Raw genomic sequence first — 12,941 nt, 5'->3', positions numbered from 1 at the left:
ACATAACTATACCTACAATATCTGGCACAATGATTGGCACTCATCAATGGTAGCGGCGGCCCTGGGGTAGTTTTCCTTAGTTCTCCAGTCAAATTAACTGCTAAATTGACTATCCCAACACTGAAGATTTAAAGCAAATAGTTTGGGAATGACAAGACCTGCAGCCTTCTCTTACTCTGTAAAGCAGCATTTCATATTGTCTCACCAAAGGATACAGAAGTCAGATGCAGAGCTGAGGTCTAGGGTGTCAGAGTTGTCCTGTCGTTTTTGAGCCCTTGTACTCATTCCCCATCCTGAGAAGCCTATAAGACCTTGTTTTAGGGAAGACTTGTTGTTTCTGGGGAATTACTGGGGTTTGGGAGAAGCATGGTAGAGGACTAGAAGTTTCTAAGAGATACCAGTATCAAGAGATCTCTAGTTCTGGAAGCAGGGTGAGGCTGGAGCTCCTTTGTAGCGTGTTTGTATTATATTAAGCCCCACAAAAAAAGCCTTGTTTCTGAGCCATAGTTCTTGTTCTCTCCACAAAACACCTCTCCTAACTACATTCTCTCATTCAAAATTATTTAGCGCTTATCAACTTTGTGTCAACAATTTCTGGTTGTTGTGGACACTATGATGAGTAAGACAAGATTCGGTTCTTACTCCCAAGGGATTTGCAGTCTAGAGTGGGAAAAAGATTTTTAAAAATTAAATATGGAATAACAGTTGTTATAGTATTACAGAAGAATGTGGTCTGATTACATGCCAGGTACTGAAGTGGTTGTTGAGGGTGCCACAGTGAACAAAACAGGTGTTGGCCTCATCTAGTTATAAGAGTTTCCCCTTCTGAGATCACGAACATCAAAGTATTCAGTACAGTAATGTATATGTGTAAATATTGTCAAAGTACACCTTCTATAAGTAATTAACTTCAGGTAGAGACTACCCTCATAGTTACACTGTTATCTTGTTATACGTAATATATATACACACTCAGTAAATGTTTGCTAAGTTAAAGTCACATCAAAGGTTTGCTGAGACAGACAGCAGACGCAATTTTCTCCACCACTAGAAGCACAGCCCTTATCAGGCAGCCAAGGTTGTGGGGAGTGGTAGGGAATAGTGTTAACCACAGCCCCCAAAACTATAGGCATCACGGGAACCAGTTAGGTCACAGCTACACCCATCAGAGTCCCATAAGGAAAAGACTAGGTTGTTTAATGGGGATCCGTTCTACATGAGGGTTTTGTCTGTCACACACATACAAAGGCCTAACGATCTCAAAGAGTTTTTTATTATGTTTTTGGAAACATAAAGACTTTCACCTTCAGAAAAATCATATTATTTCAATAATAGCAAAATAAAAACGTTTGGATGTTTCACTGATGACAGTACTCATTTAGTACAAAGTCTGTGTAATGCAACACCCTGATATCTGTATCTTTGTATCCTCTGTGGTGTCTGTAGGCCATACTTCAGTGGGTAATACGTTACTATTCAATAAATATCTGTTGGTTGAATAAATGAAAGAAAATAATTATAGTAATAAAATAATAGTAGTGAAACAGACTGGCATACCTGGCTATAAATAAAACGGGGAGAACAGAGATGAGTAAATGACAAATCAGAAAATGACATTTTCACAGGAGCCTTTGAGAGTATTTAGTTTAACTTCAACATTTATGAAAAAAGAAACCAAAGCCTATAAATTTCAAGATATTTGCTCGAAGTCACAGGGTATGGGAAGTGGGCTTCAAAGTCAGTTTCTAGACTTCATGACATATGTGCTTTCTAACAAGCCACACTCAAATTCACAGCTAATGACAAGATGTCTAAATTTTATTTTCTGCAAAACTATAATTCTTAGTTTATTGATTCTATAAATGAAAATTGACAGTTGTTATGAAGGCTCAGCCATCCACTGGTTGTCCTGTGAGGTCTGTTTATGATTAATTTTGTTCATGATTGCTCTGAAGACCTGCTATGAAACTTGGTATTGCCTCCATATCCAGTCACAGTTAGGAAAGAATTACTTTCAATATCTCTCTCCCTACCTTGATTGCTCTTAAACTCAGAGCTGTTTCCCAGCAATGCATACCTCTTGGAGTAAGTGTTTCCTCATCTTCCCAGAATTCTTACTTGACCAACATTTTAAACCCTGATTGCAACAGTTATGATTTTTTTGAGAACCATTTCAAATTCCTTTTTAAGGTAGGTGGGAGAAAGAAGTCAGAGAGGTGAACAACTCTTTAATACCTGTGTAGCTAAAGTAGCCCCATGGAGATATTTAAACATACTTAAGCTGCTCATCTCTTACATGCAGATCACTCAAAGTCCAGCCTAGAGCCCCAGGACCCCTGTTAAACTGGCAGAGTCCACGGCTGGAGACTTAGCTCTCATCAATATGGTTTATCAGCAAATGCAACAAACATTTCAACATGCATTTATTGAACATTTTCTGTGAAGCCATGCCATTGCAAACATTGAACTTAGTAGATATTTGAAATGGGAACCTAATATGTAACCAAAAGGAGATGCCTAATTAGGTAAGACTTATATTCATACAGTGCCCTACTGTTTCAAGAATGTGAAGTGCAAAATTCCAGCCAACACACAAACTGGCTGTAGGAAGAACCTTTACTTTCCAAGCTTTGAAACCCTTGTGCTCTTCACATAAATATACAGAAATTTGAGGTTTCCAATAAAAGTTCTGTATGTCTCACAAAATACTCCACCAACATTGATTTTCTTATCTGTGTATACTACTTTGCTTTTGCTGGGAGCCTGGCATCTGGGTGAGAGAAAAGAGCCATTTACATAGGACCGAGTCCTGGGAATCACTTCACTGTGCATACAGCTGCATATGCAATTTCATGAAAAAAAAAAATCCAACGGAGTTTATGAGTCCTAAATAAATACGACTTTGAAAATACAGTCACGACATACAGTAACCTGGAAAACGAACTTTCCTCTGTTTACCTGGCATATTATTTTTTGCTTTTAATTTAGTCTGTATTATTCATTCCTGTGTTATTCAACAAACTACCACCTCTGAAAAGATGTGACTAAAATAATAGTGTTTAATTGATACATTTAAAAATATTTATGGTAATTTCATTTAAAAAGGTCAATGACTGTTCTTCTATTTTTCAAATTATAACTCACAGAACCAGGGGAAAAATATTTGAATGCCAAAGAAATTCCCCCTTAAAGGGCTGCGTCTTTGCTGATTTATCACCCAGCTTTTTTTTTTTTTGCACTTTATAACTTAGATAAACATGCCCTACCAAAACCAAGTAAAGTTATACTCAATTCATTATTTTATATAAGAAAATAAATAGGCAATGGTAAATGTGCAAGACAAGCATTTGTTTATTAAAGTGTTCTGTCCATAAAGAGAGTCTGAGCAGACATATTCTTTTCAAAAAGAGAGAGAGAGAGAGAGAGAGAGGCTACTGTTGAAATTTATGGTACCAATTATTTTTGTGTTCTAGAATGAGAGTTCATTGTAATAGATAGGATATATTAACCAAGTGCACAGAAAATAAACGTCCCAAGATAGATAGTGCTATTGCAGTAGGCAAGTTAAGAGCCCTCTAGAGCAAAGACCAGGAAAAGTTAAGAAGATTACTTTAAGACTTGCATGAGGTTAAGGGACAAAACATTACAAAGAGTATAGATTCTTAAAGTAAAAAGATCAAATAAACATTTGTCATCATTATCTCAGTCTTTCTTCCTTTCCATCTTCAAAGGTCTCTACTGGTTATTTTTTCCCTCAAATGTCTGTCATCAATGCTTTTCCAAGTGTCAGATCTTAAAGGTGATGTGAGAAGACCCCTCCCTTCTGAAGAGAACAGTGTTTCAAAGCTCTCAAAGCAAAGTTTCTTCCTACAGCAGAAGGACTTCATGAAGGACAGTGACCTCCCATTAACTGTAGCAGAGACCCATGCCACACAGAGCTTTCTCCATATCCTTCCTCACTTTATGCTATTTGTACATTAACCTGTCCAGGAATTCAAACTGCAAGCTATTCATAATTTCCATGAAAAAACTTTTGCAAAAACCAGTCTCTGAGTGTTTGTGATGCTGAAAGACCATCATTTTTGCCAGGTTATATAAAAGAAAGGCATTTTTCTACTGCAAGAAAGCATAGAGCTAGTAGCAATCAATGTTTTGTAATCGGATGAAAATACCATTAAGATTCTAAGGCAGCATCCTAAGAGGTCCCTCTTGTTTGCAGTTGGCAGACAACCAACTGTTTCAATACAAGCAATGAGTTGCAGTAGACTCAACTAATTATGTCTATCCTGCCTCTACACAACTCTTCTTACCCCCCAGTGCCTACTCCATACTCTCAGAGGAAGAAGATAAGCAGATGGATGTGAGCAGGTGCACAGGACCTTGTGCAACCACTAGCCTTGAGAGCAATTGGTCAAAACCCTTGAAGCCAATTAAACTCTTAGTAAATGGTTTCCAAACTCCAGCAGATGGCCTATTGGTCCCAGTTGCGCAGTTCAACATCTATATGACTCCATATAAGAAACTAAAAACTGGGAGTTAGAGGATTGCTTCTCTCAAGTATATCCTACTTACCATTTTATAATTTACTCCATAACTTTTGTCTTTTCTTCATAATGCAAAGCTTGGCCTGATTCTATTTTCTCCACTGATTAGAATGCCACAAAGGGATGACAGTTGTGTGTTTAACCCTATCCAAGGACTTGAATATGTTTTCATTTTACAACCAAGGAAGCAGATGATTAACTGAAGCTGTCACAGTTATACGAGGCCAAGTTAGGCTTCAAACTCACACCTCCTACCCCACAAAGTGAGCCACTTATTACTGAAACTCAGTTTCAATATTCATCTTCTTGGCAGATAACAAAGTTACCATTACAAACATCCCATTTTAATGAAACATTTTTGATTTCCAAATAAAACTACCTTTTCTATTCCTGACACTTTTCTAGACACTATGAATGTCAACCTCAGATAAATGATTACAGAACTTTCCTGCCAGGATACTTTCCATTTTTCCTTTATTACATTTAGAAACCCCCAGATATTTATCTTCCACTCTTTTGTCTTTCCTCTCTATTTCTATGTTTTCCTGACTGCCACCCACCTTCTCAAACTGGGAATGCTAGTTTAGAGCCCATCTTTTTAATAAAAGGTTACTTTAAATGCTGACATCCCCAATATATGTTCCTACATTCCTTATACTTTTCTTGTTGTAGTTTCCAATTAGGGATTGGAGTTTGGCTTTTATAACTCCAAGAGAATGTGAGTTTCCTTTTTGGCATGAACTTATACCCACATTGCTTGGTGCTGTAAGACTGTTTTCCCAAATCAGAGTTAGAGCCCTGAAGGAGGAAATAGTTATAAGGCAAAGCATAGGGAACAGAATCAAGGAAATGTATTTTTATAATGATTTTCCTGAGGACATTCTCAGGTTCCAGCCCTTCTCCTTGGTAGCCAGATTGTTTTGGCTTTATTTACAATGGAAGAGGTCCCATGTGTCTGGCTAATGGACAGCAGTCTATAGGCATTTCCCCCTTTTCTGGAAACAGAATAAAATCAGAAAGCTCTTATACCATTCTTAAATCCAACTTTCCAGATCTTCACTAAAAAACATTTACATGATATCAAATCACAAAGTAATTCTCTTTTATACTTAGTAATCAAATGAAGTTTGTTCTGACTTGAAGCCTAATGGAACTGACAATGAACTTTCTCTTTGCTTTCCTATAAGAAGAAAGAACTTTCTCTTTCCTTTGTTTAATTGCTGTGGTTGAATTGTATCTCCTCAATTCACATGCTGAAGCTGTAACCCTAAGTATATCAGAATGTGACCTTATTTGGAGATAGGGTTTTACAGAAGCAATCAATCTACAATGTACAACCTAAAATTAGGTAGGCCATAATCTACAACGACTGGCGTCCAGAAAAGGGGAAATTTGGGCATAGATATAGGGAGAATGCAGTGTGAACATAAAGATGACCATCTACAAGGAGACAGGCCTGGAACAGATCCTTTCCACACAGACTTCAGAAGGAGTAAACCCTACCTACACCTTGATTTTGGACTTTCAGCTTCCAAAACAGTGAGGAAAACAAATTTCTATTGTTTATACCACACAACGTGTTGTGGTGTTTTTTTATGGTAGCCCTAGCAAACTAACATAGTCACCTACTTCATTTTTTTTTTTCCTGCAAATTAAACTTTCATTTTTTGACACACTTCAACTCTATATTATTGTTTAAGAAACATATACTTGTACATATATAATTTCATATTTGATCTCTTAACTTCAGGAAAAAAAAATCTATGCTACTCTTTAAAGATAATGTTCTGGATTTGATGATAAAAGTCATGATAGCTTCAGGAGATGTTGAGAATCATTAAAACAACATTTTACAACTGAATAAACTGAGGCAAGTTAGAAACCTTTTAAAATCACTCCATTGGTTATTGGTGAAGATAGTCACATGGCTCCCAGCTTCCATATTGGAGCATACAACCATCCTTAGGCATTAACCAAGAATTATATATCATTAAAATAGTTTTTCCCTAATTTGTCATGTTAAAAAATGTTTAAAATCAGGATAATATAACAACAAGTAGAAACTTAGATCACAAAATAGTTTACCCCACTGAAACCATCTTCTACAAATTCCTGACATATTTTATTTAAGTTTATGTCTTTAGAGAGAGAGATGGGGAAGGAAGGGGCAGTGAGAGAGGGAGAGAGAGAGAATCTCAAGCAGGCTCCTCACTCTCAGCAGAGTCCAACTCAGGACTCGATCCCACAAACCCGTGAGATCATGGCTTTAGCCAAGATGATCAAGAGTATGTCATTTAACCGACTGAGCCACGCAGGCATGCCCTTGACCTTAAGCAGACTTGATTATTTTCACTGTTACATGGTAAATATATATTTATACCATTTTGACATAAGCATAGCAATGAAAGGTACAATATCTCATTTAGTCCATGGAAAGATTCAGATTTTCATTTAAATTCTTCACAGTTAAGCAGAGGGAAATGTCCAGAGGACCACATGTGTATCAGCTAATGCTCAATAATAGCTTCCACAAATGCACTGCATTCTCAGACGGTTTTCAAATAATATTATTTTAATTCAAATTGCTACTAATCACAAAGCTAATTACTTCTTCATAAATCTTTTCTGTGTCTTTTCTCCTCCGATTTATTTCCTTTGATACTAGTTTTGTTCTTTGAGAAGATCTAGGAGAAATATGGTAGAAACTTCAAACACCTAATGTGGAAGAGAACTCTTGACTCTTCTATACCAAAGAGAAACAACTAAGATGAATTGGCTAATGTTACAATGAAATAGATTTCAACTCAAAACAAAGAAAACCTTTAAACAGAGATACACTGTGACAGAATTGGATACTGCAAAAGATCTTAAAGGTTAGTCGCAAGAGATGTTTTAAGCATTAGATCATTTGGGGGCTTTGTTATAAAGAGGATTGAAGCAATGATTTGACTCAATTCGATTCAATGGTTTTTTATGGTCTTTTTACCCCAAAAGTCTGTGGTTCTATGAACTCATTAATAATCACAGGACCAGTTCTTCCTCTCAACTAACACAAGGCTTAGTCCTTCATACTTTTGACATCCTGCGTGTCTGGTATAGCTGTGTAACTTCTTTAACACAAATTTGGATGACAGGATGAAACCTCAGTCAGAGCTCATATATTTTACACAAGAGGCAGGCCTGAGGTCAGTTTTCCTTTGCTAATTATTAATTAGTATGAAATCATGTATCTGTTAGCATATTGGGTGAGAACAATGAACTGTTCTATAATCATTAAAAAACAGAATTATTTTAACAGTCATTTTAGTCCTGGGGATTCTTTTGTAAAGAACTACATATATATGGGGGCACCTGGGTGGCTCAGTTGGTTAGGCGTCCCACTCTTGATTTTGGTTCAGGTCATGATCTCATGGATCCTTCCCCCTCCCCTGCCCACATTTTCTCTCTCCCCCTCTCAAAATAAATAAATAAACTTAAAAAAAAAGCTAAATATATATGTTGCATACCATGAGATAATCAAATACTAACCTCCTTCATTTTTTCCAGTTCATTCTGTAAAGCTTGTTTTGCAATCTCAACTTCTATAAGCTGTTGCCTCAGTTTTTCGTTTTCATCTTCTGTTGTGGTTCGCTTTTCTTCTACATTTTCCAATTCATGGTGAAGTCTCACAGATACATCCTTTGCAACCTAAATTGAAGAGTTTTAACAATAAAATATAGTTAAAGACAGTACAATAAGTGAGCTAAACTTATACTCACATTAAAAGTACTAAAAGCCAATACACAAATAGTTTCTATACTATACCAGGCATGTTTCCAGATGCTTTACATATAAGTCATTCACATATATAAATTATTTAACCCTCACAACAATCCCATGAGATAAGTACTATTATTATTCCTATTTCACAGGTGAGGAAAGTGAGTCTCAGAGATGTGAAGTAATACGCTCAAGGTCACACAGCTAACAAGTGGTCAAGTAGTCTGGCTCTCCACTCTGTTTCCTCAACCTCTACACTACACCATGGTAATAGATGTTCAATCGTGCTTTATCATGTGTATAGAAATTTCACATATCTCCTCTAATTCTACAACAAAACAAGATGTTTCCATTATCACTCATTTTAAATACTGGAAAACGGGGGTGCCTGGGTGGCTTAGTCAGTTAAGTGTCTGACTTCAGCTCAAGTCATGATCTCGCAGTCCCTGAGTTTGAGCCCCGAGTGGAGGGCTCTGGGCTGACTGCTCAGAGTCTGGAGCCTGCTTTGGATTCTGTGTATTCCTCTCTCTCTGCACCTCTCCTGCTCTTTCTCTTTCTCTCAAAAATGAGTAAACATTAAGGAGTTTTTTTTAAAAACTAGAAAACAAAGTTTTCTAGTGGGAGTGGGACCTGAATTTTAATCCTATAATGTCAGGTGCTTACTTTTAAGAAATATGTCAGTCCTTGAGATTAAGTTTTTGTTTTTGTTTTTTGATTACAGTGTACCTTTTTGCCTTTTGTTTTGAGATTATCTTGGAAATTTAGGGTTTGGAACAAAACCCTATGGTGTAGTATGATGTAGTGGCTCAGGACATAGACTGTGGTTTTATACTGGGTGAGGAGACAGCTTGGCCACCTACTAGCCTATATCCATGGGTAGGGACTGGGCACTTATAACCTCTGTAAAAGGTTCAGCTACTGTATAAGATGATGATAGGATTACTAATCCTAACCTCATGGGTGTTTTTGTTTTTTTTTTTTAATCTTGAGCTAACATTTAGATAGATAACTAATGTTAATGTATATAACAATGCTTCCCACCGTACTTGGGACATAGTGAGCACTCAACAAATGATAGGAAAAGAAAAAGAAAAAACAAAAAGAAATAATACAATGACTTTCATTAAATGTTTTCTCACATCTTTCTTTAAAACATAGGAAAATTACACTTGATTTTTATATATTGATGAGGTTAACATAATTAAAATTATGTTTGGTGGTCCAAGGTTATGAAGATAACATTGGGTTTGCATTGTCAGTGGATCTGCCTACAGTCAAACTGAACTGAACAGACCTCATCTACTTACAAAACTTATTTCAAGGTTAAAATTTCTCCACTGGGGGAAATTCTAAAGGAACAACTTCATATTAAAAACGAGGTTCTTTCACTTACTGCACTCTTTACTTTTCCAAAAGGGGCGGCAAGTGGGACAGATTTCTTTTCAGGGAGTTAGCAAAGTGGTGAGTACAGAAAGGAAGGAGGTTAGGGAGACTTGCTGAGAGAGACCTTAACTACGATATCGTCCCAATGCTGTTCCTATTCTGGGCTTTAATTCCTCTCTCCGCAGGAGTCTACATCCCGCTGCTCTCGATTTCACCTGGCCTTTACTTGGAAGACAGCCTCTGGAGGCCAGGTCGACGCCAGAGCCTGCGCTCTGCCACACCCGCGTTTCTGCTGGGGGGGGAGGGGAGACGCCCTCTGCCACCGTCTCTGGAAGAGTCGCCGGGACTCCCTAGAAAGCTCCCAGAGCTCGCTCTCCGCGAGGCACTCCACACACCCTAGACCCCTCAGACCCACTGGTCTGTTCTTTCCCTTCCCCTGCCCGGAACCTGATACTTTGTGGTCAGCGCTGCGAAACTCCGTGTCTTTGCCAATGACCACTGAAGGCCTTTCATAGCAAAGAGGTCCCCACTTGCTGCCCCTACCCCGCGCCTCCCAGCCCCAGCGCTGCAGACCTTGAGGTCCTGCTCCAGGCTGCGCAACAGCTCCCCGTCGATTTCCCCTGTCTGTGCGTAGCGGAGTCTTTTGCGCTCGGCTTTGCGGAGGCGGTACTGCAGGATCCGGCAGTTTTTGTTGGCTCTCTCCAACTCGTGGCGCATTTCCTGCAGTTGACAGGCATCCTCCTCGAAGAAAGTGTCCCTCATCTCGTCCATCTCGGTCCTCAGCTCATCAATCTCGTTCTGAAGCGGTGACAGGCCGCGGGTCAAAATTAACCTCGCCCCCCGGCACTCGGACAGGTAAAGTGTACACCCCATGCCAACTCCAAATTCTCCGTTTTATTGCCCCCTCTCCATAAGACAGGAGTGACAGAGCTGCATGAAGAAGAAACTATAAAAACGGGCCTTCTTTGGGCCTTCCCCAGCTCTCCTACTCAACCTCTCTCCATGACAAAGTGGGACAACCCATGATAATTAGAGAAACGAAGGACCAAATTTGGATTTAAATTAAACCTAAGGCTCCTGATCTTAGGCTGCTTTAAATCTGGAAAAGGCCTAGGAACCCCCTCCTCTCATTTCCTGTTCCCTTCCCTCTTTAAGGCTCCCTAACATGTTAACAGTCTCTCACCCTCGCGAGACACGCCCTAATCCTCCAAAGCCCACACCTCCCCTCCCCCAGCCGGGTTCCCCCACCCTTCTCACCTTGAGAGTCTCGTTTTCCTCTCGGAGCTTCTCCATTTCCTCTTGCATTTCTTCCTGCTCCTGGAGCTGCTGCGGGTGCGGCTGCGACGAAGGAGGCGCCGCCGCCTGCATGCCCCCTCCAGTTGCGCTGCCCTCTGCGCTCTGCTGGGGGCCCTCCGCTGCCGCCGCCATTGGGGAGACGGAAGGGACTGCAAGAGGCTCGCAAATGGCAGGGGCGCCAGAGACCGGGGAGCTGCGGGTGCTGCTGCCGCCGTTCTTAGTGTGCATTTGAGCCGCGGCTGCCGCCGCTGCCGCCCGCTCTTTCTTGAGGTGGAACTGGATGAGCTCAGACTGCAGACATCCTTCTTTCCAGTAGCTCCCTCCGCCACCGCTGCCACCCCCCACAACACCGCTTCCGGAGTTTCTGCTGCCGGGGCCTAGGGTTTTGCCCGCAGAGGAGGATGGTGAAGGGGAGGCCCCCTCCCCGCCGCTGCCGCCCCTCTGCTGAGCTCGTACGCCTTTCCCTCGCCAGCCCCTGGGCGGCGGCGGCGGCGGCTGCGGAGCGCCCCCCTCCCTTTCCCCGGAGCCGCTGCCGGCTCCTCCTCCTTCCCCACCCCCTCCTCCTCCTTCCCCTAGCGGAGGGGGTTCCCCGAGTTTAGCGGACACGGGCTCTAGCTCCCGGGGAGGCTCCTCCGTCGGGCCAGGCCTCCTGCCGCCCACCGGGGCCAGGGTCGCCGCGGGGGCCGCTTCAGCACCAGCCGCGAGATGGACAGCTCCCGGCACGGCCCCTTTGGGCGCCAGGGGCGCAGCCTTTTCGGCCCCGCCTCCGCCTCCGCGGGCGCTGGCCGGAGGCACAGAGCGGCTCCCGGTCTTGTTGCCTTGCTGCTGCTGCAGCTGCTGCAGTCGAACAGAATTGAGTTTAGTGCCGGTCCCCACAGGGGACCGGGTGGTCGTAGTTGTCTGCCGGACCGAATTGTCCCTTAGTCTAGCAGGTGACTGTGCACGCTGCTGCTTTCTGCTGCTGCCCTCTGGGTGCAGGCGAGCCTCAGTGGCAGAGGTGGCGGCAGAAGCTGTAGCTGTGGCAGGGGCAGCGCCCCCCGTCGGTGGCTGACTCATGGCGGTCTAGGAAGAGTCTATCAGATGAGATTTATTTTAGAATGGTCCATCACCAGATCATTCTCATTCTCTTCCCTCCTCAAGTCCTCCAACCTTCCTTTCTAATCTGGGGTAGAAACAAAAGAAGGGAAGCACACAACATGTCTGCATTGTTACAGAGCAAAGGGTGATTTCCCTAGAAAAGAGAAGTCCTAGAAAATAATGAGATTTTAAAAGCACTTAATAGAAACCCCGACTTCAGAAATAGGTGCAGAATTGTCAATTCTCATTTTGCCCAGGGAGGCGCCATCTCCATTTAATTCCATCTCAGTAAAATGGTGACGATCTGAAAGCAGCTTAATGTAACATTCTCATGGTTGCAGGTTCTGGCAACGCTGAGATATGGATCAGAAAGGAATTGGTAGGAAGGGAGATTTAGGGGAGAAAAAGGTTAGGGGTTTAAGTCAGGCAAAATCTTCAGAAGGAAAAGGATGTGTCCACATGTTAAAGGTGAATCCCCTTTTTTAACTTTGGATTTCCTCGTCATTCAATCTGTATTTTAAAGCCTAGTTTAGTAGAAAATGTTTTATTTAATTATTATTCTCAATTAGAGGAAAAGGGTCATGATGTAGGCTTCTAGAGAAAATTTTCCGTGGATATGTGGTACTTTTCTCAGACACCTTTAACTCTTCATGTTGTTCTTGGTTAGAGAAATGCACCCATTTTCCTTTAGACTAGAGCTAAAATAAAAGTAATGAATGACTTTAAATCAACTTCAGTTTCAAGAAAGTAATGGCATTGAGAATCACCTATATGGTGTAGTTATTAGTACCCCTAAAGGTATTCTTCTTTAAGCTTTGGCAAATAATTAAAAAATATATATACTTTTGGAAAGGTTCATTGGTGGCTCTGCACAATTTCTTA

At 41.1% G+C, this 12,941-nt stretch overlaps 1 protein-coding gene across 4 annotated transcripts in view; it reads right to left on the bottom strand.

Moving 5' to 3' along the window:
* The window catches only part of SOGA3 (SOGA family member 3), a 44,359-nt gene that overhangs the window by 29,425 nt on the left and 1,993 nt on the right, over window positions 1-12,941 (bottom strand). For all 4 annotated transcript variants that reach the window (XM_053222262.1, XM_053222263.1, XM_027056955.2 and 1 more), the window contains exons 2-4: window positions 10,944-12,144; window positions 10,260-10,484; window positions 8,073-8,231 (exon numbers count right to left, since the gene is read on the bottom strand). In XM_053222262.1, the coding sequence (XP_053078237.1) occupies window positions 8,073-8,231; window positions 10,260-10,484; window positions 10,944-12,038 (1,479 nt within the window). In that variant the 5' untranslated portion in view covers window positions 12,039-12,144. The remainder of the gene's footprint in view (window positions 1-8,072; window positions 8,232-10,259; window positions 10,485-10,943; window positions 12,145-12,941) is intronic.

This window comes from Acinonyx jubatus, chromosome B2 (genome assembly GCF_027475565.1).
Source record: "Acinonyx jubatus isolate Ajub_Pintada_27869175 chromosome B2, VMU_Ajub_asm_v1.0, whole genome shotgun sequence".
Taxonomy (NCBI): domain Eukaryota; kingdom Metazoa; phylum Chordata; class Mammalia; order Carnivora; family Felidae; genus Acinonyx; species Acinonyx jubatus.
This window is presented reverse-complemented; position numbering and strand designations above follow the sequence as displayed.